This window comes from Phyllobates terribilis, unplaced genomic scaffold (genome assembly GCF_046119375.1).
Source record: "Phyllobates terribilis strain yellow unplaced genomic scaffold, ASM4611937v1 Scaffold_4__5_contigs__length_816908805, whole genome shotgun sequence".
Taxonomy (NCBI): Eukaryota; Metazoa; Chordata; class Amphibia; order Anura; family Dendrobatidae; genus Phyllobates; species Phyllobates terribilis.
The window spans coordinates 687,055,988-687,083,502 of NW_027362764.1; the positions used below are offsets into that span (position 1 = coordinate 687,055,988).

General features: G+C 47.7%; 1 protein-coding gene across 2 annotated transcripts in view; it reads right to left on the reverse strand.

Annotated features, from left to right (window-relative positions):
- Positions 1-27,515, reverse strand: part of LOC141265884 (serine/threonine-protein kinase H1-like) — a 203,602-nt gene that overhangs the window by 10,467 nt on the left and 165,620 nt on the right. For both annotated transcript variants that reach the window (XM_073679548.1, XM_073679546.1), the window contains one exon: positions 20,938-21,604. In XM_073679548.1, coding sequence (XP_073535649.1) covers positions 20,938-21,604 — 667 coding nt within the window. The remainder of the gene's footprint in view (positions 1-20,937; positions 21,605-27,515) is intronic.

Sequence of the window (27,515 nt, forward strand, 5' to 3'; positions counted from 1 at the left end):
CTCCATTTAAACTGCTTGGCCCAAAACTTTACTTGGTAGTAGAAAGGCGCATCATCACTGTATACAGCAATCATCCTTTCATGGATTTCTTTAGGTTTGTTTACTTCCTTTGTAATGAATTAAACACAGAACAAAGCTCCAAATCCCTCACTTTCTTTGTGGAATCACACTGTACTGCATTTGCCATCCTTTCACTTCCAGTGGTTTAATCAGACTGAACTTGTGCAAAAACACAGGTATAAAAATATTTGCATATTTGCTACAGATTTTTGCTGCGTATTTGACTGACTCAATGGAAGTCAATGGGTCAAAAACGTGGCAAAAATGCACAAAGAATTGACAGCAGGTGATAGCTGTCTGCTGATGAGAGACTACATTTCCCATCAGCCTACGGCAGCTACCGCTCAGAAAGGCATCTGTGCTTGCAGTGGAAAAAAAAAAGTTAAAATAAAGGAATGTTAAAATAAAAGCACCTTATACTCACCTATCCGCCGGAATCCCGATGTCTCAAGGCGATCCAATCACCCGGCAGAGCACTATACACTGAGAGGAGTTCAATTGCTCCCGGCAGTGTATAGTGCTGAGCTGCTGGGACAGAAGTCACATGAGTTCATCAACTGATTAGCTCCGGTGACCTCATTTACTGCACCGCTGCGTTAATATTTCCTCACTCAGCATTGGTGCAGGAAGTGAGGTCACCAGAGCTCATCAGCTGATCATCAGCTGATGAACTCATGTAAACTCTGTCACAGCAGTCATTGCTGGTATGACTGCACTAGAAGTGACCCAGATCTTTGTGGGACACTGTGGATTACGTCATCACGGCGGGCAGGTGAGGGATATGGTTGTTTTTATTTTGTTTTTATTTACAGGTGACAATGGCTTCAGCAGATTAGGCGTTAGGTGAGTATTTTTGTTGTTTATTATTTTCTGTTTTTTTATAGGGTACAATGACTTCAGCGGATTAGGCGTTAGGTGAGTATACGGTGTTTTTTACTTTTAAATAGATTATTAAAACCATGTGGACTTTTTCTTCAAATTAAGGATTTTTTTCAGTCCTTGTGTTTATTTCAAAACATTGACTATGGGATTAGTAATGAGGGAATCTTATTGATGCCCTCGATTACTAACCTGGGCTTCATGTGAACTGCCAATACAAAGATGACATGAACCCCAACCCTATTACCCCATTTTCCACTGCACCAGAGCAAATGGGAAGAGCGAGGCTAAGCGCCAGAATTGGCACATCTTATTGGCTGATATTATTAGCCTCTGAGGGGTCCAGTATCCATGGCCTCTTCCCTAGCTATTAATATCAGCTCACAGTTGTCTGTTTAGCCTTTGCTGGTTAGATTTTATAGACCTTTAGTAAAAAAAATTTGGGGGGTTCTCCTGTAATCTAGCCAGTAAACACTAAGCAAACAGCTGTGAGCTGTTATTAATAGCCAGGGAACATCTTTGGCTAATGGCCCCTTCCCTGGCAAGTAATATCAGCCGCCAGCAGTTGGCTTTTCCTCTGATGGTTATGAAAATGACACGGGAGCACATGCCATTTTTTTAATTTAACTCTTCATATTCTTTCATTTATAAGAAATCCCATGCCCACTGTACTTGTTTTTGACGCTGCTTAAACTCACCCACAGCATGTCAATTTCTGTAGCAGAGACACTAGTCTCCACTGCAGATTTTGACCAATTAAAATGTCATTACATGCGGTGGATCTAAATGTACTGACAAAACAAGTGCAGTATTAGAATGCAGCGTTTTGGACACAGCAAAAATACGCTACATCCAAAGCACTGCTGGTTGCTGATCCTGGGGGCATAGCGGCTAACCAAACAGCTATGAGCTGTTATTAATTGCCAGGGAACATGTTGACCTAATAGCCTCTTCCTAGGCTAAAAATAGCAGCCCTCAGCTGCCCCAGAAATGACACTTCATATTTGAATGGGATAAGGGATAATCGGATTAGGGTTTATGGGATTAGGTGTTGCTGACACGAAGCCCTTTGTTTAGTGATGAAGAGGTGTCAACCAGACACCCTCATTACTAAACCTGTAAGTAAAGAGTTAAATAAACCACACACAAACAATAAAACACATTATTTGAAATACAACAGACACATTCTTTAATCATTTAAATTAACCAATATACCCGATGGTAATCCAAGGGTTAAAGCGATGTCCCACATTTCTTTTTTCAAATATTTTTATTTAGTTCCATAAAGAATTCATTGCTGTACAAAAATGCATCAAAAATCGCATGCAAAACACATGCAAAAACACATCAAAATCGCGGCAAAACACGTGTTTTTTCCACAGCGTTTTTGCTGCCAAGAGATGCAAAAACCTTGCAGAAATTTCTGCAACCAAATACTCAACAAGAGCACATAGTCTTATAGGCTTTAAGGAAATCATCATTAAGATTATAAGGGGAAAACTGTTTTTTGGCACAAAAAAAATTAGCACATTTTTGTTGCTTGCTGTTCTTGTGCAAAAAAATTGCAACTTTTTGCGATTTTATGTTGTTTTCACCTCTTTTAAAAAGTGAGTGCCATCAGAGTGTAGTTAGATATTATATGCAAATAAGGTTCAAAGTGAAAATTAGGATTTTTGCACAAAAATTTGCACTAAACCCGTTAGGCAAGTGGCGTATAATGTGGAAAATCAGCTGTAGACTGAAGTTTTTAGAGATGTGCCAAGTGCAACTGTAGGGCCCCGAGGGTTCGGCCGCTACAGGGGTATTGCACCTCTGCCAGAGGTGTGATATTCCACTCCCGGGTAAGGATGGAGTGTGGACCAGGGCTCGGTAGGCTGCATGCATCACACACACCCCATTTCCGGGGGACAGCTCAACGGTGCTCCCATTGGACAGTAATGCAGGCACGACAGAATCTGTCCCTGGCTGGAGTGGGGAGGGGGGAGGAAAACCCAGTGATGTAGGAGCAGAAGGGGACGGTTTCTGAGCATAGATAGGAGCTCATTGGTTGCTGGTCACCTGAGCTCACATACTAGGGAGGGTATATAAGGTGGGCACCATCTTAGTTCGGTGTGCAGAAAGAGGAGAAGTTCATTCAGTGGAGTGAGAGAAGGAGTTCAGCCAGTGAGGGCTGACAGGGGGCTGTGGCTCAGTCTGGGCCCAGCTCCACGAGGCAGGCCTAGAGTGAAGGACAGAGCCAGAAGGAAGGAACAGAAACAGAAAGGAACAGCAAAGAAAAGAGAAGTACCCAAAGTGTAGATGGGCTCAGAAACAAGAAGGCAGAAGGGACCCTAAGAGCCCATGAGAATACCGGGTGAAGGGTCAGGCAGATTAAGGGTACCGAGTCCCAAGTTGGTGGAGGAGAAACTACCCTCAGCCAAAGACCGGAGGTCGTGATCATTTATTGGTGCGACACCTCACCAAACCTGCTAGGAAGGCACCATATAGGACAGCGGGGAATGGGGCCCGCGCAGATCCGTGGTAGCTGGACAAAAGTTGGTCACTGGTGGGGCAAGCCAGAGGAAGGATGGAAGGGGGTCCTGTGCCATATTCCTGAACTGCCTGGGGGTTGACCGAGCCCCTCACCTGGTGGACGCAGCACGGCTCGGGCGGTCATTGCTGACAGAAGTGACTGGGAATATACGAACTGTGAGTAAAAGACCCTGGACTGCAACACGTTGTCTTTGTGCTTTTTGCTTCGTCAGCACTAACAGTACTGGGACTCCCTGCACCATCACCCCCACCATCCACTACACTGCCCTGGGGCTGCACTCTTCCCGTGGGGAGTAAAACTACCTCAGCTGCAAACACCATCAGCCTCAGCGGTCTGCCTTGCAGCGGCGGTTCATAATAGCCGCAATCCACGGGTGGCGTAGTCGGACATTACCTACAGCACATAGCAGACTACCACTGGTCTGACCACCCTGAGCCACGGGACCGGGTCGCCACTACTACTCCCAGCATTGCCCTGAAGCCCGGTCCCGAGTGCCCCACGGCCCAGGGGGCGAGTCACAACACTTGGCATAAATAATGACAATTTGGAGACAAGCAAAACTAACTTCAAAAATTCCTCTCATTATAATTCAGGTAGATTGACATCTTTGCATGGGGAGAGATTGAGTCAGTCTAGCTGAGCAGAGTGCAGAGAAGCCAGCAATGACCCTAATGCAATCTGTAATTGTTTTCTCGGAATTGCAGATGGTGTTTCAGATTTTACCATAGCTGTTTGTAATGAGGGAGCAGATCTTGCATTCATGTTGCCTGTGATTTATGTGGCATGAATTTTGTGACAGGTTCCCTTTAAGATGTGAGTTGCCTTTTACTTTTGATGATGATGAAGACTTGGATCATCCATTTATGTATTATGTCTTTTAGATCTTTGTCTAAAAGGACCGTGCAATAACTACATTTCAGTGAATTTCCATTTGTGCGATGCTAGTTTAAAAGAATCTTCGAAGGATTATGTGAAATTCAGAAGTAAAGCCAAGTTTACACATACACAGGGGCGGATTTACTAATCCTGTATATTACCAAGACAATATAAACTTAGACTAAACAATCTCAAAGACCCCATGCACATTAGACTTATGTTGGCTGATCCCAGCAATATCAACAGGTTCAACCGATGATCCAATATGTATGGGGGCGCCGGCTGACTGATGGTTGGGGAGATGCCGATCAGGCATGTCCATTCGAGGACTGACAATCACATTGCTCTCCCAAAGAACATAAGAACGCTCGGCCAAGCAAGCGCTTCTGTGTATGGGATTGTTGGCTGAGATGGCTGTCAGCCAAACAATCGGCCAAAGCTCCATTCGGCCATCCAATATTCTTTGTTCACACCTGTGTTTTGAGTCCTATTTTAAGAACAGAAAAATAGAACTCATTAGGCAAATGGATCTACTGTAAAATGGATCCAAACTGAAACAGAACGGCAGTTTGACTTCTATTTAGATCCCTCTTTCGCCTGGATGCCTCTTCTAAAGCATCCATTTCCCTAAAGGATTCTGTTTCTCGAAGAAACAGAGACACACAACTCAGTCAAAATGAATCAACTTTATAATGCTGGCTCTTACAGGATGATAAATTTGGTGTATCTTTCAACATGGTTTGTAAAATGTTACAAAATTGCCGACATCTTCCAAATGGATGGTGGTACGACCATTAAGACCCCAATCAATTGCATTACAGGAGACTTCTGATTGCATTTGAATGAAGCAGATGGCTATATGTGATAGCATCTTCTAACTAAACACCCCTTTAATACTATTGCACGCGCAACATGTGGTCATGATATCTTCATCGAACCTCCCACACTGTTAAACAAATAGCATGCGTTTACATACCTCCATATGTGACAATATAGTTATAGTGCTCACATATATTAATATAGTATAAAACTTTATACATATCTACTAGAGATGTGCGAATCAATTGAATGCAAATCTAATTCAAGTCAAATTTTATGAAATTCACAGGTCCTGGTGAATTTAAACAATTAGCAATTCGATTCATGGAAATCACCTGTTACCTTTATCCACAATGCAGAAGATTGCATCAGTGACAGACGGCTCAAATGACCTCGGACATGACTGCACGGCTTCCCCATAATGCCTTGCAGTTACCACGTCACATGTTATAGTGCTGCCAATCAGAATAGACTATCATAGCCTGTATAAAAGCAAGGAAGGGCAGGGTATGTGTAGCACCCTGAGGATTCGGCTGCTACAGGGGTATTGCACCTCATCCCAGAGGTGTGATATTCCACTCCCGGGTAAGGATGGAGTGTGGAACTGAGCTCGGTAGGCTGCATGCACTACACACATCCCATTTCCGAGGAGCAGACCGACGGTACTCCCACTTAGAAATGTGCAGGTACGACCGAGTCTGTTCCTGACTGGAGTGGGAGGGGGGTGGTACATCCCAAGTAGTGTAGGGGCAGATAGGGGGAGCAGCCTGGGTAAGGATAGGAGCTCATTGGGTGCTGGTCACCTGAGCTCACACATAGAGGGTGTATATAAGGTGGGCACCAACTAAGAACAGGGTCAGTCTGTCAGCCTTTGCAGAGAAGTAAGAAGCAGAGGAGCAGAGCAGCCCCAGAGAGAGAGAGAGGAGAAAGCAAGAGAGACTCAGAGGGGGAAACAGAAGAGAGGACTCTGAGACCCCAAATCCAATCCACGGGTGAAGAGTCGGCATCAGGGTACCGGAACCCAAGCTGGTGGGGGCAAAAACACACCCCAGCCAGAGACCGGAGGCCGTGGGCAGCGTCTGCCACGGCCACCCGCCACATCCACCCCGAAGGCATACCACGTGGAGGGTCAGGGAACCCAAGGCCAAGGGTCTCCCAACAGAAGGCCCGAGGGAGCTGGACCTGGGTGGATCACTAGTGGGGACGGCCAGAGAAAGGACAGAAGGAGAGCTCAGGGTCACGCTCCGGACTCGCTTGGGGGTTGGCTGGATCCAGGACCTGGTGGATGCAGCACGGCTCGGGAGGTCACTTGAAGCTGGAGTGACCGGAACATCAGCAGTGAGTAAATACCCTTAACTGCATAACCCGACTCTGTCTTCCTTTAACATCTATGCTGCACCACCACAACCCCCATTCTCTGCACCTGACCCCCTGAGGCTATACCCCACCCGTTGGGGGTTATACCATCAAAAGCTGCACCTACACCATCAGCCTCAGCGGACCCTGCTGCAGCGGCGGCCATAGTGACCGCAATACAACGGGTGGCGTAGTCGACATTAAGAACTTATTAACATCTGTAGGACTGCCACATACAACTGAGTTTGACACCCTGGGCACGGACCGGGTCACAGCCACTCGGAAGACTACAACTCCCATCTGATCCGGCTCCGGATATTCCCCCTAAAGAATATGGCCCAGGGGGCGCGTCAACTTTGGCGTAGTCGGCAGGATTACGTGCCCGCAACAACCGGGTACTGCGTGCCTGAAGAAAAGAATGAGTTTACCTCAAAAAGAAGTCTCCTGCCGGTTCCGGAGGGTCCCCGCCATCGGACCCCATCACCAGTCGATTCCAGCCGGTTGTCCGCCATTGACAGCGTTTTCCCGCCGTCTGCAGAGTTTCCCGCCACTGGGAAGCGATTCCCGCCATTTCCAAAGGTTTCCCGCCTTGGAAGAGCGGACGCCATTATGGGCGTGCCAGAGGGTGGCGAGAGGCCACCTCCCATCGTGGGCCAGGACCGAAAATGGCGCCAAAAGTGGAAACCGCCCCCACCAACAGAGACTGTGATGCTAGAGGTGTCTGTCAGCGTGAAAGAACTGCCCCTGGAGCTGACAGTCACCAAGTGGCCCCGGGACCGCCCTCGAAGTGGGAGGAGACGAAAGGAGAGAACAAAGATGGGTGCCGCCTGGAGCAGTCTAGAGCGAGCGCACCCGGAGGCAAGAAGCCTGGAGAAGAGTATCGGAGGAGCTTACCCGGAGATGGCGAGAAAGCAGAGCAGCACCGGCCCGCTGGCCAGGAGCCTGCTGGAGACGACTGTAGGAGAGCAGAGCAGCACCGACCCGTTGGTCAGGAGCCTGTTGGAAACAACGACCCCACTAGGCCTAGTGGAGGTCCTAGCACAGCTCCCCCGAGACCGGGAGTGTGCACAGACCGCTCTGGAGGGCCTCGCAAGGAGGATAGCCCGGGTGCAGCGAGAGACGTTGGCGGAGTGGAGCCGTGAGATGGCCCAGCAGACCGAGACCTGTCAGCGGAGCACGCCACCCGAGACGAGGAGACAGACCGCCTCTGAGGATGGCGCGGGAGGACTGAAGGTCGGAGACGGCGCCGAGAAGGGAGCCGAACGAGTGGAGGCAGGTAAAGGGGACGTCTATACCCCACACCGGGAAACCGCGTACCTGCCCCAGCTCCCCGTCGCAGAGCCCGAAGTCTATCCTGCCGTGCCCGTCGCTGCAACGTCACCGCCGCAGACTAGGCCTCAAACGGGAGCCGCGACCCCTGTGACGTCACACGCCTCGACCCCGAGCGTGACCAAGCAGGAAGTACCACCAGCCTGGTCGCAAGGCCTAGTACCCCCGGGCGCCGCAATACCAACAGCGCCCCCTACCTCCGCGGAGCCCCCGGCCTGGTCGCAGGGCCAAGTAGCCCAGGGCGCCGCCGTCCTTACGGTGCCCTTTACCTTCCAGATACCCCAGGCCTGGCCGCAAGGCCCGGGCAACCCGGGCGCTAACACCACCGCGCCCATAAGACCAAGAGTGCCGCATCTGGGAGAGGACCTGTACGCCCAGCATACGTGCCCGGATGGGCAGCCATTTATATGGCCACCGGAGTTTCACCATCCCCGACTCCGGAGAGAGAGACCCCTGGATGAACCCCTGATCCCGGCTCCAAAGCCCGTAAAGAGGATCTCGCCCCCGCTAGCGGAAGCACAGTTTGAGTGGGACCCCACCGGAGAAGATCTTATGGGGTTCACTCAAGAGACTCGGACAGCTGCAGCGGAGCGTGCTGAGTGCTGCCGCCAACAGCTCGAGGACTTCGAGAGGGAGCGGAGAGAGAGGCGGGTCCGGGAACAGCAAGCTCAAGTAAAGAGCGCGGAGCAGAAGAGCCGGGCCAGGAGAGACCCCCGTGCAGCGCATAGTCCCCGCACCACCGGGACTGTGATAAAGTTTAACCTGCAGCATGGGTGGGGCTTCATCCGAGACCACCACACCCTAGGCGACGTCTTCGTAACCAGGAGAGACGTTGAGTCCCACCTACCGGAGGGACACAGAGGTCGTGACCTTTACATCGGGGACGAGGTCACCTTCACCCGGCACAAGTGTGCCAAAGGTCCCTACGCCCTCCATGTGCATCGCCTGACGGAGGAAGAGCTGCGGTGTGAGGAGGAAGAGCAAGAGGACCCGGACGGGTCTGAAGCCAAAGGTAACCATAAAGCAAGAGCAGGAGGACGCCGTCGCTAAGGACAGCGAAGCAGAAGCTGTATATAGTTGCCCGTCGGGGCACCGTGAACTGAAACCGAAACTGAAACTGTTGCTGTTGCTAATATAGTCCCCGTTGGGACCAGCATGTGTGAACTGTTACCCGTATTTCCCTTAATTCCACTGACCGAGGACTGAGAGCGGTCATTCCTCTCTAATACCTGGCCGAGGACTGAGAGCGGCCATATCCTTGTATATAGTTGCGCGTCCTAAAGCGCCCCCTACCGGTTTTATAGGAAAACCAGTTTTCCAGAGAGACTGTCGCACTTTACCCGGTCACACGTTGCACAGTGACCGGAGGAGGAGCCAGAGGCGACGAGAATGTTTTATATTGATATATATATATATAATGTTTTATATGTTTTATATGTTTATGCAAAAATTTGTATGTTTTTGGTGTTATGTCTTACAGCCCGAGGACGTGCTGTGATTTACCAGGGGGGAATGTAGCACCCTGAGGATTCGGCTGCTACAGGGGTATTGCACCTCAACCCAGAGGTGTGATATTCCACTCCCGGGTAAGGATGGAGTGTGGAACTGAGCTCGGTAGGCTGCATGCACTACACACATCCCATTTCCGAGGAGCAGACCGACGGTACTCCCACTTAGAAATGTGCAGGTACGACCGAGTCTGTTCCTGGCTGGAGTGGGAGGGGGGTGGTACATCCCAAGTAGTGTAGGGGCAGATAGGGGGAGCAGCCTGGGTAAGGATAGGAGCTCATTGGGTGCTGGTCACCTGAGCTCACACATAGAGGGTGTATATAAGGTGGGCACCAACTAAGAACAGGGTCAGTCTGTCAGCCTTTGCAGAGAAGTAAGAAGCAGAGGAGCAGAGCAGCCCCAGAGAGAGAGAGAGGAGAAAGCAAGAGAGACCCAGAGGGGGAAACAGAAGAGAGGACTCTGAGACCCCAAATCCAATCCACGGGTGAAGAGTCGGCATCAGGGTACCGGAACCCAAGCTGGTGGGGGCAAAAACACACCCCAGCCAGAGACCGGAGGCCGTGGGCAGCGTCTGCCACGGCCACCCGCCACATCCACCCCGAAGGCATACCACGTGGAGGGTCAGGGAACCCAAGGCCAAGGGTCTCCCAACAGAAGGCCCGAGGGAGCTGGACCTGGGTGGATCACTAGTGGGGACGGCCAGAGAAAGGACAGAAGGAGAGCTCAGGGTCACGCTCCGGACTCGCTTGGGGGTTGGCTGGATCCAGGACCTGGTGGATGCAGCACGGCTCGGGAGGTCACTTGAAGCTGGAGTGACCGGAACATCAGCAGTGAGTAAATACCCTTAACTGCATAACCCGACTCTGTCTTCCTTTAACATCTATGCTGCACCACCACAACCCCCATTCTCTGCACCTGACCCCCTGAGGCTATACCCCACCCGTTGGGGGTTATACCATCAAAAGCTGCACCTACACCATCAGCCTCAGCGGACCCTGCTGCAGCGGCGGCCATAGTGACCGCAATACAACGGGTGGCGTAGTCGACATTAAGAACTTATTAACATCTGTAGGACTGCCACATACAACTGAGTTTGACACCCTGGGCACGGACCGGGTCACAGCCACTCGGAAGACTACAACTCCCATCTGATCCGGCTCCGGATATTCCCCCTAAAGAATATGGCCCAGGGGGCGCGTCATATGCAGCACGCATTTTAGAGAGATTTAGGATAGTGAGAGGATGTCAGAGCTCCCAGCTCAGCAATATAGAATGAAAGAGAAAGCCCTAAAACATTGGTCAAATATTCTAGACACTAATGTGTTGTATAACTGCAGCAATGAAGAAGATGAGTGTAGAAGTCTGCAAGCAGAAATTCAACTAATAGGGCAAATTAAATAGTAGATTACAGAAATAGGATAACCTCATGGGTATATAATTATATCTCACATCAAAAAACTCATAAAAAATAACCTTTACTAGATATCATTAAAATATTGCCTTAAGGCACACAAACAAATACTGTATAACAGAAATAGACATAAAATTTGTGAAAAGATGATCAAATGCTGTTAGCTCAGATGGATATATAGAAAGACCTCAAGCTATAGGCTATAACATCTAACAAGATGACATGTAGTCCAGAGAGACCCAACCATTCACAGTCTCTCACAAAAGCCTATTCTTATATAACAGTCATAGATCATAATAGCAAGATTAGCCACTAAGAATATTGCTAGAATATATTACTCATTTATTTTGATTCAAAAAAGATCCCCGGTGGAGGCGACATCAGTACAATATAAGATGATTCCTGAATCCTCTAATTCAGGGGTCTCAAACACGCGGCCCGCCGGCCGCATGCGGCCCCTCCGGCTGCTTCTTCCGGCCCGCAGGCACATAGACCCAGTAACGATCGCGGCGCTCTCCAGCAGCCGCCGCCATCAGTGCCGTAGTGCAGTGTATTGCTGCGCAGAGACCGGCTCTCTGCACAGCTATACCAGTGTCAGCCGCCGGCTTACCAGAGGCCAGCAGCTGACATCTGCGTCCCAGCACAGCGGCGTATGACGTCACTGCCCTGCGCAGAGGTCAGCTGCTGGCCTCTGATAAGCCGGCGGCTGACACTGGTATAACTGTGCAGAGAGCCGGTCTCTGCGCAGCAATACACTGCACTACGGCACTGATGGCGGCGGCTGCTGGAGAGAGCCGCGATCGTTACGGGGTCTGTGTGCCTGCGGGCCACAGGTGCAGAAAGGACGCCGAGGGAACGGAGGACAGGTGAGAATAATCTTTTTTTTTCTTTTCTGTCATGTCTATGTGAAATACCTGGGGAGGGAACCTGTGCACAGTATATGGGGGGGGAGGGAACCTGTGCACAGTATATGGGGGTGGAGGGAACCTGTGCACAGTATATGGGGGGGAGGGAAAATGTGCACAGTATATGGGGGGGGAGGGAACCTGTGCACAGTATATGGGGGGGACCTGTGCACAGTATATGGGGGGGAGGGAACCTGTGCACAGTATATGGGGGTGGGAGGGAACCTGTGCACAGTATATGGGGGGGAGGGAACCTGTGCACAGTATATGGGGGGGGAGGGAATCTGTGCACAGTATATGGGGGGAGAGGGAACCTGTGCACAGTATATGGGGGGGAGGGAACCTGTACACAGTATATGGGGGGGAGGGAACCTGTGCACAGTATATGGGGGGGGGAACCTGTGCACAGTATATGGGGGGGGGAGGGAACCTGTGCACAGTATATGGGGGTGGAGGGAACCTGTGCACAGTATATGGGGGGGAGGGAAAATGTGCACAGTATATGGGGGGGAGGGAACCTGTGCACAGTATATGGGGGGAGAGGGAACCTGTGCACAGTATATGGGGGGGGGAGGGAACCTGTGCACAGTATATGGGGGGGAGGGAACCTGTGCACAGTATATGGGGGGGGGAGGGAACCTGTGCACAGTATATGGGGGGGAGGGAACCTGTGCACAGTATATGGGTGGGGAGGGAACCTGTGCACAGTATATGGGGGGGGACCTGTGCACAGTATATGGGGGGGGAACCTGAGCACAGTATATGGGGGGGAGGGAACCTGTGCACAGTATATGGGGGGGGGAACCTGTGCACAGTATATGGGGGGGGGACCTGTGCACAGTACATGGGTGGGGAGGGAACCTGTGCACAGTATATGGGGGGAGGGAACCTGTGCACAGTATATGGGTAGGGAGGGAACCTGTGCACAGTATATGGGGGGGTGACCTGTGCACAGTATATGGGGGGTGAACTGTGCGCAGTATATGGGGGGGTGACCTGTGCGCAGTATATGGGGGGGTGACCTGTGCGCAGTATAAGGGGGGGTGACCTGTGCGCAGTATGGGGGGGGGACCTGGATGGGGGACATGTCTGCAATATGGGGACCTGGTTGGGGGACGTGTCTGCAATATGGCGACCTGGATGGGGGACGTGTCTGCAAAATGGCGACCTGGATGGAGGACGTGTCTGCAAGATGGCGACCTGGATGGGGGACGTGTCTGCAATATGGGGACCTGGATGGGGGACGTGTCTGCAATATGGGGACCTGGATGGGGGACGTGTCTGCAATATGGGGACCTGGATGGGGGACGTGTCTGCAATATGGGGACCTGGATGGGGGACGTGTCTGCAATATGGGGACCTGGATGGGGGACGTGTCTGCAATATGGCGACCTGGATGGAGGGACGTGTCTGCAATATGGCGACCTGGATGGGGGACGTGTCTGCAATATGGCGACCTGGATGGGGGACATGTCTGCAATATGGCGACCTGGATGGGGGACGTGTCTGCAATATGGGGACCAGGATGGGGGACGTGTCTGTAATATGGGGACCTGGATGGGGGACGTGTCTGCAATATGGGGACCTGGATGGGGGACGTGTCTGCAATATGGGGACCTGGATGGGGGACGTGTCTGCAATATGGGGACCTGGATGGGGGACATGTCTGCAATATGGGGACCTGTTCAAAAGGTGTATAGAAAAAAAATGGTATCACTAAAAATGTCACTTTGTCCTGCAAATAATGCGGCCCCCCAAATTAAATGTTTTTCCGTGTGCGACCCATATACCCAGCTGAGTTTGAGACCCCTGCTCTAATTCATCTCAGCATATCACCTGTTAATGTGAATATGCTTGATAACTAGCTGCAGTTAGCAGTATAATCACCAGGTGATAGTAGTACTCCAAAATTACAAACTAATATATAGATAAATAACTTCCATTCCCACCTGGGTGGTTTCCCTTTGATTGGCCAGTGAAGAACGACACCGGCCGTGAGGCAGATCTGGCCGAATCACCAGGTTCCCCCCACCAGGAGGGTGAAGCGGTCGAGAGGCCCGTATCGAACGGCCATGGAGCAGTTGCGGCCGTGGCCCCCAAGCCACGTGGACGCAGTGTAGGGTCATTCCAGTCAGGTGCATTGCAGGTGGTGAGTCTATCACAAGCCCCTGCCCCACTGCCCATCATGTACCAGGAGGAATCCTGGGCCTCCGCTGAAGAAGCTAGGTGGATAGCGGGGGTGGTGGAAGAGAAGAAGTGGCAGAAGCACCGCTTTCGAGAAGAGCTCCATCATGCCGGAGAAGGAGCTATGGCTGACCAGATGACGCGTGGCCTAATACAATATTTCAGCCTATCCTGTGGGTATAGATTCATCCAGGAGGCCGGGACCGGTGAGAAGATTTATGTCCATTCCATTGCCTTTAAGGGTCCTCTGCAAGAATGAGACCGGTTGTCCTTCTTAAGAGAAGAAGAGCCCAGGGGTCCTTACACAGTAGCGGTTACCATGATCTCCTCTAAAGAGGAACGGTGGGTGAGGGAAGCCCGGAGAATCATACGGCCACAGACAATGGCTGCAGTTCAGGTGGCGGCCACTAGACAGGAGGATCCCATTCCCCTGGGGACGGCGTTACCAGTTCCGGGGTCAGAGACATGAGGGACAGTATCAGAGCTGCAGCAAAATGTGGCACACAAGTCACCAAGCCTGGTGGTTACTAGAGAAAGGATCAGGAGAGAAAGTGGAGAATTGATCTCCAGTGGATCATCCTCCGGTAATACATTTATTTATGTACAAGGGCATGGAACAACCAACTATGCTGGCCACAAAGACACTCCAGAATAAGTGCGGCCCCTTTAAACTTTCGGACCTAAACCTGTGTTGTGCTAGTTACTCCAAGAAAAATGAGAGACAGTTCTGTGTCTCTGGGGGCAAGGAGCCCCTGAAGGCACTGGGAAGTACCAGTGCTGGCCTAAAGGTTTTCAGTTGTGAGTAGTGTGTTTTTCCTCTTCCAGGTTCTGTCATGCTTGTTGCGCATTCCTTTGCTGGATTACGGGACTTAAACCCCTATTGGGTTAACCACCCTTTTGTAAATGAAACAAACTGTGTGTGTGTAGCTGTTCTGAGGACTGTGGCCTTTCTTTCCTTGAACTGTCTTTATACTTACCTTGAACTTTTCCACAGGGAATGATGAGCAGCACACTTGTTTAAAAGGGGACCGTATTCTGCAAAAAGGAGGGAGGTGGAAAAGTGATTGGAAGACCTGAGGATCGTGCCGGGTCATTGCTCCTGGAGTGTCGAACCTGCAGTGAGTTGGCCACTGGGACATTGTGTTTAAATGTGGACTTTCTGTGTTTGGAAACCCGGAGCAGGATTGGTTGGCCAACGGGCCTGTCATGTTTTAAAACGGACACGCCGTGTCCAGGTCCCAGGAGCAAGGGGACCAGGGTCAGTCAGACCCGTGTTTTAAGAAAAGGGAACTTGGACACTTAATGGGGGTCCTCACAGCGAACGGACCAGGGTCGGACAGACCCGAGGAACAAAAATGGATACCCGATGAACAAGCCAGATTAAAAGAGAACTGTGCCCTAAGACGTTTGGGCAGTCATTAATGTATGGGCCAATGAGGCCAGAGAAGGACTCTAGTAGAAGAGCATTATAATTGCATATGTTTACCAATTGTATTAAAATAGTACTTGCATAAATATTTTATCAGTACTGTATGGTTTGGGACAACCATGTTTTAGGAGGGAGGAATGTAAGGGTGTGTTTGGGGCAATTCATGCCCTTCATACCTTCCTCATGGAATAGGTACTCTCTTGTTGTAATGTGTATAAGGTTTTTATGATTAGTAATGCTGTGAATGATTTAAATGTACTTTAGTATTTTATTTACATGGACAGGCTGTAGTATTACATTGTACGGCTTGCTATGGATAGTGTAAGGATAAGCTGTTAAAATATAGGTATAGGATTAATATTACGTGGTTATTCATGCAAAGTCTGGAGCCAACGGTTCGGGCCAGGTATCAAGGAGTGGGCCTGGTCTTCTGACATCTCGAGGTCGGTGGATGTGGAATTACATGGGGGACAGATGGCCGGTCCTGGATGCGCTGCCAGAATGGACAGCGAATTCCTGAGGCTGATGGAGTCAGTGGGCTTAGAGTTAGTCCACAATGAGCTAGTGACAGAAGAGAAGAGGAGTTGTGCTAAGGAGGGAGGAAGCCTGTGTTGCTGTGTCCTATCCTACCTGTATTTACCTGATGAACTTGGACTGTTTAGCAAAAGTTTGAATGTTGAAAGAATCTGGTGTCCCATGCATTGTGTGCGGCAGCTCCTGAGGACAGAAGTCTGGAAAAAGCAGAGATCTACAGCCCACAAGTGAGTGTGATGCACTCCACACCCTACAGCACACTGGGACACCCCCTGTCTGTAAAGTGCCAGAGCGCAAACTGACAACAGCTCGGTCGCGACTATCGCTCAAAAGCATACACCATACCTCCTTATATCCTTACAGAAACCAATTTCACCAGTAAAAATCCATATACCCTCAAAGGGAACATGTCACCAGGTTTTCCCAATATAAACTATGGCCACCACTGTTAATGCCTCTTTTACTATGGTGTGGACTGGTATGATGGGCGTCCCTGGCCCTCCCTCAGTTCCTTCTCTCTCATTACAATCGCCGTCCTCCTGCTTACTACATGTGGATGAGGCGACTACATCATCCACACAGAGTTCCCCAATCACGCTCCTACGCAGACATACTTTTCTCTGCCCTGCTGAGGTAAGAGCAAAGTACTCCAATGTGCATGCACCGGTAGAGGCCAAAGAACACAGATGACCTGGAAGTAAAGCTGAAGCATGTGCATTACAGTACTTAGCTCTGCCCTCAGCAGGTCAGAGTGAAGTACGCCTGCGCAGGTGTGCAACTGGGGACACTGTGTGGATGATGCATCTTATGAAGGAAACAGGAGGATAGAGATTGCGATGAGAGAGGAGGCGCCAAAGCAAGACCAGCGACCAGACCGTGAAGTATGGGGGAATTTCGAAAGGCATTTTTTGGGATCAGCAGAAGTAGTTGGGTACTTATAAACACCTTGTTATGTTACTTTAAAAGAGATTTTAAAGGGGTTGTCCTCTACTATGACAACACCTTCAAGATCTGAATGCTTGTCTCTGTTAAAATAAAAACACCTATACTCACCTCCCATGCCAGCATCGTTCCAGCGGTGTCGGCACTCGCATTCTCGAGGTTTACATGAAGTTGTTACGTCACGTGAGCCCTGCGCCCAATCAGGACTGTCCCCGCCTTCGGATGTATAAATAATCAAGAGGAAGTGAGCTACCAGCCGCAGCTCTCACTTCCTGTTGATCCCCAGGAACATGACTGTCAACACTGTTGGAACAGCACCAGCATGGGAGGTGAGTATAGGTATTTTTATTTTAACGGGGGCAAACATTCAGATCAAGAAGGGGTTGTCCTAGTAATGGACAACCTCTTTAAAGGTGGTGCCCATTAATATTGGGAACACCTTTAAAGAGGTTGTCCTTTAATCACAAAAATATAACTGCTACATCTCCATATTAAACCACCATATCATCTATATCTATAATATAACGGGAGATGCGGGTCTCTGTCCGAAGCCTCGATAGACTGCGCATGCGTGACGCGCAGTCTGGTTCCAGACAGAAGACCGCATCCAGCCGTTACAGGTAAGAGGAGGTGTATGGCGTCGGAGATCGAGGTATGCGTAGACACTGAACGCACACTGCGATCTCTGGCGCCATACTTACATACTTACCTGACCGGGAAGAGCGTTGCCGCGGCGCCTCTCTTCAGCGGAGACCGGGGGCGGAGTGAGACGTTTACAGTGTGTCTTCAGCAAAATGGCGCCGGACAGCGCGGTGCTCTGGTGCCGGACAGCGCGGTGCTCTGTCGCCGCACTCCTCCCCCGGCCTCCGGCAGAACAGGAAGCTGCAGCGCTGGAGTACAGAGAAAAAAGGTGAGTATAACTGTTTATTTTTTTGGGGATGTGTGTATAGTGGGGGGGTGAGGGGTGCCACGCATACCGGGATTAGGGGAGCCATGCATACCAGAATAGGGATGAGGGGAGCCATGCATACCAGAATAGGGATGAGGGGAGCCATGCATACCAGGATTGGGGATGAGGGGTGCCACGCATACCAGGATTGGGGATGCATACCAGAATAGGGATGAGGGGTGCCACGCATACCAGGATTGGGGATGAGGGGTGCCACGCATACCAGGATTGGGGATGAGGAGTGACACGCATATCGGAATTGGGGATGAGGGGTGACACGCATACCGGGATTGGGGATGAGGGGTGACACGCATACCGGGATTGAGGATGAGGGGTGCCACGCATACCGGGATTGGGGATGAGGAGTGCCACGCATACCGGGATTGGGGATAAGGGGTGCCACGCATAATGGGATTGGGGATGAGGGGAGCCACGCATACCAGGATTGGGGATGAGGGGTGCCACGCATACCAGAATAGGGATGAGGGGTGACACGCATACCGGGATTGGGGATGAGGGGTGACACGCATACCGGGATTGGGGATGAGGGGTGACACGCATACTGGGATTGAGGATGAGGGGTGCCACGCATATCAGGATTGGGGATGAGGGGTGCCACGCATACCAGGATTGGGGTTGAGGGGTGACACGCATACCAGGATTAGGGATGAGGGGTGACACGCATACCAGGATTGGGGATGAGGGGTGCCACGCATAATGGCATTGGGGATGAGGGGAGCCACGCATACCGGGATTGGGGATGAGGGGTGCCACGCATACCAGGATTGGGGATGAAAGGTGCCACGCATACCAGAATAGGGATGAGGGGTGCCACGCATACCGGGATTGGGGATGAGGGGTGCCATGCATACCAGGATTGGGGATGAGGGGTGCCACGCATACCGGGATTGGGGATGAGGGGTGCCACGCATACCGAGATTGGGGATGAGGGGTGCCACACATACCGGGATTGGGGATGAGGGGTGCCACGCATACCGGGATTGGGGATGAGGGTTGCCACGCATACCGGGATTGGGGATGAGGGATGCCACGCATACCGGGATTGGGGATGAGGGGTGCCACGCATACCAGAATAGGGATGAGGGGTGCCATGCATACCAGGATTGGGGATGAGGGGAACCACGCATACCGGGATTGGGGATGAGGGGAGCCTCGCATACCGCGATTGGGGATGAGGGGTGCCACGCATACTGGGATTGGGGATGAGAGGTGCCACGCATACCGGGATAGGATGGTGGGGGCAGCACAAATACCAGGAGGGGGGCAGCACATACCAACATGGGAGACCATATACCAATAAAAATGCTCGCCACCCGGGCGTAGAACGGGTTCAATAGCTAGTGACTTTATATTGCTTTATTCACAGCTTTGTAGTCAGACTGGTACTGGTCAGCAAACAATCACAAATAGCACTTATGTATGCAAAATGATTGATAAAAGAGTGCCGATAGACATTTATACCACATGCCTAAATCTAGAGTGTATTTTATAGTGTCCCATACCAATATATAACATTGTAATTATAATTTCCTACACGATAGATTAAAACTGCTTTGATTGAAGACCTTCCAGAAGAACAAATCCACATCTTTTTTAGAGTCTAATAGTACTATTGTATTAAAAAACACAATTTTATTATTATTTATTGTTATAGCGCCATTTATTCCATGGCGCTTTACATGTGAATAATAAATATATTGTTAAAGCAACTCTGTAGACTTTTCTCTTTTTTTTTTTTTTTGATTGTGCAGGGTAAAGTGGAAAGACCACAAAGCTGCTGTGGTTTAAAGCTGCAGCATGACTACTGTGTGTGAATGCAGCCTAATGGTTCTCATAGTTTTGCCCTCACAGACATGTGATATTGGATCATTTTCTAAATAAAAAAAATGGCAAAGTCTAATATTTATCACTCGTTTGCTTGATTTAATTCTCTTTATCTACTTTTAGGACTTGTGTGAAAATTTGTATAGTTTTAGGTCAAATATATGCAGATATTCGGACAATTCTGAAGGGTTGACAAACTTTCAAGCACCAATGTAAGTAGTGGACAACATCTTTGAATTGAGACTGTCAGCACAAAATAACTAATTATATGTACCATATGTCCAACAGGTGGCATGTACATAGGGGAGACTGGGCAGAAATTCAGAACAAGAATGAATTCTCATCGCCACACAATAAAAGTAAAGAGTATGCACCTACCTGTAGCAAAGCACTTTTCCAGCCCTGACCACAGTTTAACAGATATGAATCTGCTCATCTTAAAAAGCAACTTCAAATCTCGGAGAGAGAGAAGAATTTGGGAATACAAACTGATAACAACCTTTGATACATTCAAAACAGGATTAAATGTATCACATGGATTCATGAGCTTTTATACAATATAAATGGGCATTTGGGGATATCATATATTCATGTGTTGTTATAAAAATTTAAAGGACAACTGGGGATATCACATCTCCAAGAGACTCCATTTTGAGGACAATGAACTTTTGACATGTATGTGAACTCTCTTGCTTTGATTTATCGCTTTCCACAACTCACTTAAGTATTTTCATATCTCCACAGGTTACTAACCATATACCAATAATACAATTTGTTCCGCCTATCTTAGTATCTTGCTCTAACTTTCCCAGCTCCTCTCCCCCTCCCTAGCCTGACTCTGCTTCACGTCACCTGTCGTATTTACGACAACACATAGCATTGATTTTTTTGCCCTTTTTTTTTTCTCTTCTCTTTCTTTTGCCTATGTACATATATATGTGTTTTCAGATTTGGTGTCATTATTAGCCTGAAGAAGAGACCTGAGCTGTCTCGAAAGCTTGCTATGTTTACCATCTATTCAGTTAGCCATTAAAAGGTATCAATCACTGAGGACTCTCAGATTCCAATATTGTTTAAACCAAGTACAGGCACTTGGTGCACCCTTGTCATGGCCAAATATTTAATTGCACGTTCCCACCCACTTGTTTTACATCTATTGCACCCTTTCTCTGGCTGGTAAGCCAGAGCTGTCAATCAAAGAAGGGGGGGTGGAGATGGAGAGTAGGTGTAAAGATGCAATTAAATGTTTGACCACCCAAAGGGTGCACCGAGCACCTGTACTTGGTTTGAACAGTCATTCTGTGCTGACAGCATTCTTAAACAATGTGGAGGTACATTTCAGAGTACTGAATGTCTCCACACACCCAGTATACTTACATCACCTAAGTAACTGTATCTTCCTTTAAGGATTAGCCGATAAAGTCTTGTTCTGTTCTCATCTTCAAAGGGCATGCATCCACTTAATAAAAAATAGGTCATGACTCCAAGAGCCCACATGTCCACTGCATTACTATAAGGTTTTTTCAGAATAATCTCTGGTGCAATGTATTCAGGAGTCCCACATATGGTCCTCATTGACCAGTCTCCGCCTTTGTTACCAGCGTTTGCCAAGCCGAAGTCAGTGACTACTATCTTAGAGTCAGCCCCAGGATGGTAATAGAGAAGATTTTCTGGTTTGAGATCTCTGTGTGTTATTCCAAGTCCATGGAGGTAGTTAATGCTATCTAAAACCATGTGAAGCACCTTGGTTGCATCTCGCTCAGTGAATGATCCTTTAGCGATTATTCTGTCAAGCAGATCTCCACCTGTGGCTAGTTCCATCACCATATACACTCGGTCATGAGTCTCAAACACTTCAATAAGCTGGATGATGTTATGATGGCTGACTCTCCTGAGGATGTTAAGCTCTGATTCACAGACTTCCTTGCCTTCTTTAGCTCTTGTTTCAATCATTTTGATGGCAAATGGTTGCCGAGTTGCTCTGTGTTCAACTCTTACGACTCTGCTGAAACTTCCCCTTCCAATAAGAGCCTTGATATCATATCTGAAAGACAAAATTTTATTCAGAACCATCATTGCACAATAGGAATATTAGCTCATGCATAAAATTACATCAGTGCTCCTAAATTTAAAGCACCACTCCAGCGGGATGTGTTACAGGGCGGCAATACAATCTCCATACAAAAGTAATAAAGAGGTGGGTTTTCAGTTTGAGGCAGCCAACCCATTACACTTTTTCTAGGCAAGAAACATCAGCAAAAAAGAAGCAAGACAAAAATATATCTCATACCCTACCATAATTATATATAAATGTAAAGCAAAGTTGCATAATAAATATAGGGTACTTAGTGAACTATTTTTGATCAAAAAAAGTATACAAGCCGTCCCACCAGCGGCAAGGTGACCCTAAATTGGGACGGTACCTATACTGCCTATATTAAAAACCTTACTGTATATCAAAGTTGAAGTAATGCATATAAAAGGGTAGACAAATAGGACCGGGTCCCAACTCCAGACCACCTAGGCCCGTGGTAAGCTACATATATACCAATCAGCTCAACAAAGGGCATGCCACACCCTTAAATTGCACAGAATGCAAACAAGTCAAAAAACCAGACAATGTGAACTGAGGTCTAAGATGGCAGACATACAAGAAACAGAGGCATGTTCACACTAGCAAAAAAGAAGCAAGACAAAAATATATCTCATACCCTACCATAATTATATATAAATGTAAAGCAAAGTTGCATAATAAATATAGGGTACTTAGTGAACTATTTTTGATCAAAAAAAGTATACAAGCCGTCCCACCAGCGGCAAGGTGACCCTAAATTGGGACGGTACCTATACTGCCTATATTAAAAACCTTACTGTATATCAAAGTTGAAGTAATGCATATAAAAGGGTAGACAAATAGGACCGGGTCCCAACTCCAGACCACCTAGGCCCGTGGTAAGCTACATATATACCAATCAGCTCAACAAAGGGCATGCCACACCCTTAAAAGGTACCGTCCCAATTTAGGGTCACCTTGCCGCTGGTGGGACGGCTTGTATACTTTTTTTGATCAAAAATAGTTCACTAAGTACCCTATATTTATTATGCAACTTTGCTTTACATTTATATATAATTATGGTAGGGTATGAGATATATTTTTGTCTTGCTTCTTTTTTGCTAGTGTGAACATGCCTCTGTTTCTTGTATGTCTGCCATCTTAGACCTCAGTTCACATTGTCTGGTTTTTTGACTTGTTTGCATTCTGTGCAATTTAAGGGTGTGGCATGCCCTTTGTTGAGCTGATTGGTATATATGTAGCTTACCACGGGCCTAGGTGGTCTGGAGTTGGGACCCGGTCCTATTTGTCTACCCTTTTATATGCATTACTTCAACTTTGATATACAGTAAGGTTTTTAATATAGGCAGTATAGGTACCGTCCCAATTTAGGGTCACCTTGCCGCTGGTGGGACGGCTTGTATACTTTTTTTGATCAAAAATAGTTCACTAAGTACCCTATATTTATTATGCAACTTTGCTTTACATTTATATATAATTATGGTAGGGTATGAGATATATTTTTGTCTTGCTTCTTTTTTGCTAGTGTGAACATGCCTCTGTTTCTTGTATGTCTGCCATCTTAGACCTCAGTTCACATTGTCTGGTTTTTTGACTTGTTTGCATTCTGTGCAATTTAAGGGTGTGGCATGCCCTTTGTTGAGCTGATTGGTATATATGTAGCTTACCACGGGCCTAGGTGGTCTGGAGTTGGGACCCGGTCCTATTTGTCTACCCTTTTATATGCATTACTTCAACTTTGATATACAGTAAGGTTTTTAATATAGGCAGTATAGGTACCGTCCCAATTTAGGGTCACCTTGCCGCTGGTGGGACGGCTTGTATACTTTTTTTGATCAAAAATAGTTCACTAAGTACCCTATATTTATTATGCAACTTTGCTTTACATTTATATATAATTATGGTAGGGTATGAGATATATTTTTGTCTTGCTTCTTTTTTGCTAGTGTGAACATGCCTCTGTTTCTTGTATGTCTGCCATCTTAGACCTCAGTTCACATTGTCTGGTTGTTAGGCAAGAAACATGTTGTGAAGTGAGGAAAATAAAGTTATTATTAATAGGTTTCTCACAAGAAAGTTGGGTTTACATGGTGCAGACATGCCTACGATGTACTGCAGTGACATGAAGAACGGCGCTGTTATCAAATTGACATTGGGAGAGCTGCCATTATAAAACTGTAGCATCTGACCAGAGGTGAAGCAGCAAAACTTGAGACCAGAGAAGATACGTGAAGACGGGAAGAGGACCATTTTAATTAAAGCAAACTATACATGATACTGGAGATCATTTCCATATTGCACTGATATATATAGACCATGAAGTGCTCTACAGTCTTTACGTGTCCGGACTTGTACAACCAAATGCAGATAAAATATCTTTCCTGTCATCTCTCAAGAGCCTTCATGGTTCCACGATTTCAAAACAGAAAGAAGAAAAGGTCTCAGTTAAATGACCTAAGGCATCTTCATTTTACAGTATGACTGGACACAAAATATATTTCATTCTCTCCACAATTGATGTTGCTGGCCTGAATTGTCACTCAATCAAGAGTGCCTGCCCCCCTGCCCACCTACCCTTGAAATCAGGTGCGCTCCCGAAAAAAGAAGATAGGATTAACTTGCAAATCCTCAAGCTGTGCCTTATTGTAGCTCTAAATAAAAGATAGGCAATACTGGAATGAAGAGTGTTCAAACAATAATGGAAGGTTTTTATTGTCTAGGCGTTTCATGGCGGGACCAAAACCTTTCTAAAGACAAAAACGAGACTAACACAAAGAACAGTGGATATGGGCTTAACACTTGTATTGAGCTAGTGACGCGGCTGTCCATTGGGCGCGGCCGTCTAGTTGGCGGCCTTGTTCAATACAAGTGTATGGCGGGAGGCCGCACCCACTAGATGGGCTCTGGCTGGGAGTATGTAAAACGCATACGTACCCGCCGGTCCCGGCTCAGAAACCAGCGAACCCTCGCAGCACACAGAGTGATTGTTGACTTATCAATTTAAATCGGACAATCCCTTTAAGTGTTTTCAAACTGAGTGCCAAAAAGAGCTCAGTAACGCCCCCATGGTGGTACAAAAAATATCCCTACAGTTTGTTAATAAAGTTTTATGTTTATTAGTTGTTTGATAATAAAGTTTGTTATTTGTCTGTTAATTGTTTGTTAATAAAGTAAAAAAAAAATAAAACAAATGTTAAAAAAAGTATTGAAAAGACTACTAAAACGTGAGAAGTTGAAAGATATATATAGATAGTGTATAAAAGAGTGTGAAGCGTAACCGGAGAAGCGTGAAATGGAAACATGTAAAATAAACTGAAACAAAAGACAAGAATTAAAGAAATAATTTATGAGTAACGAAAAAGGATTAAAGTGAAAAATAGGAAAAAAAATATATGTACATATAGAAGCGCATTGTAGAGAATCACAGAGCAGAAACATTGAATAACATATTAGATAGACAAGATCACGCTTGTCGTAGAATCCAAGATGCTATAAACCTAAGAAAGGGAGTGTAACAATGCTGCAAACCACAAGGGATCATGTGAAACAATAGTTTCAGATAGAGAAGGATGCCATCAGGGTATTCAGGAAGTGTAAATAAGTTGTCACTTCATAGATAGTATGCTTGATGTTTAAAGTGTAGGCCGGGTGTAGAATACTGCTGTGATCGCCCTTACGTGAAACGAGCTAAGAGAAACTGTGCTGAGATCGAGAAAAATATGACAGAAAAGAAAAAAATTGTTTTAGAAGAGAATGAATAAACAAGAAAAAGTATTGTTTGAAGGTAAAAGGTAGAGAAAATGGAGCGATACAGAAGAGTGAAATGGATAATATAATTGCCGTGGTTAGAAACAGCTCTGGCGGGGTGCTGCACTATGTGCTTTATTGTAACTCTTGGCTTTAACTACAAAAGAAAGAACAAACTAAAGACTCGTCCATCTGGTAAAATATACCTTAAAGCTGTGTTTCTAATATTTTTTATCATTGGAGAAATCGAAAAATTGTTGTTGTTTTTTAAATTCCGGGTGATAACCCTAACCTTTACTGTTATAGGCAAAAAATATATGTACGGTATATGGATGGAAAAGAATTTTATTCTCAGCCAACTGCATTCAGTATATAGAGAAGAAGGGTGAAACATTACAATAAGCTCAATTACTCTTTCATGAATCTATTTTCAGGAAGACCTTGTGTATCATGAAAACAGTTTTTATCAAAATTGCTTTTCTCCTAGTTAATGGAAGACACGAGTGTTCTCAGTGTTGTTCCTTGGGCCCACCATAAAAAAAGAATTATAAGGGACTACCAGTTGGGCCAACTGGAGAGTGAACATTTCAACATTGATTATGTATGGAGCATTGTTCATTAGGAAATCATCAGTAAATGTAACAAAAATCATATAAACTTTTCATACAAGCCTGACATGACCAAAGAACTATTAAAGTCCATGTGAGCGTCACCATGCAGGAGTATTTCTGCCTAAACTTCCTGTCTCTCAAACAAAGTCAATGTACAAATGTAAGAAAACGTACTGCTGTATTATTTGGCATTTGGCTGCCTTAAAAGGGTCATTCTCATCTTTTAGGATGACTAAATTTGAAGACTGCTTGTAAAAACAAAAACCTTGCAATTTACTTATTATTAAAACTTTGCCCCTTTTTCGCCAAAATCTTCATTTTTTTATTTTATTATTTACTGTTTGTTGCCATGGGGACCGACCACTGCCAGTTGGCATTACTTATGAGCTCTCTTACAGTGAGCTTGTGACGCGCCCCCTGGGCCGTGGGGTACTCGGTAGCTGGGCCGGTCCTTTTCTGGGGTAGTCACGATGGCAGTGTCCGTGGCCCCAGGCGGTCAAATGAAGGAAAAGTGTAAAAGTCAATTTGGGAATAAAGAAAAGGGGAAAAATGTTTGTGACGCCACCCGTAGTATGCGGCTATATGGGGGTCGCCGCTGCAGTGCAGATCCCCTGCAGCTGATAGTGACGCAGCAGAATTAGTTCAGCTCTCCACAGGCAGAGCTAAGCTCCAGGGCAGTATATGAGATGGATGTTGTAGAGGTAGATGTTGTTGGTGCAGTGTAGTGCAGGGCTGGTGACACAGTAATGATTCAAGGACACAGTGGGGTGCAGTCTTCAGTCTTTACTCACAGTTATAGACAGTTGCAATTTACCGCTGCAGCCGGTTATAACCACCCACGTCGTCCTGTGTCCTCCGGGGTAGTGATCCAGCAAACTGTCAGGTATCTCAGGGGCACTTGGACGGGACCCCGTTCTGTGTACCTCTCCAGGTCGTCTCACTGCACGGGCTCTCATCCTCCTGCCCTGAGCCTCACACCCAGTGTCCCAAGCCAGTGGCCGCGGGCCTTGTCGGGCGACGTCCTCTCTGTCCCCTTGGTCCTATATGACCACCTTTTTGGCGATTAAGTGTGGAGTGTGGCTACAGCACCGGAAATGTTGCAACCTCCGGTTTGCTAGCTGAGACCTAAAGTACTCCACTAGACTAGTAGGTCCCCTACTGCGGCCAGATCCCTCCACGTCAGCGTGAATTCGGGCGCACGGGTGGCATCCTGCACTCGCCGTGCCCCTGGGATCCCTTCTGTCTCTCTGGAGCCCTCCTCACTGCTCCTGTCTTCTTTCCTCACTTTCCTCCTGGGCCTCTCTCAGTAGGCCCGACTCCTCTCTCTCTTTCCTTGCTCTCCTGAGCGGAGCTCCTCCTGAGCTCCCAACTCCCAACAGACTCCTTCTAGAACTTTCTACCCTTCTTTTTATACTCCTACCCTCTGTGCTCCACTGAGCTTCTTCTTCCACCCACACCCACTACATGATCCCCCTTCTCTTGGTTCCCCCCCTTCCAGCCAGGGACAGGGCTCAACAGTGACC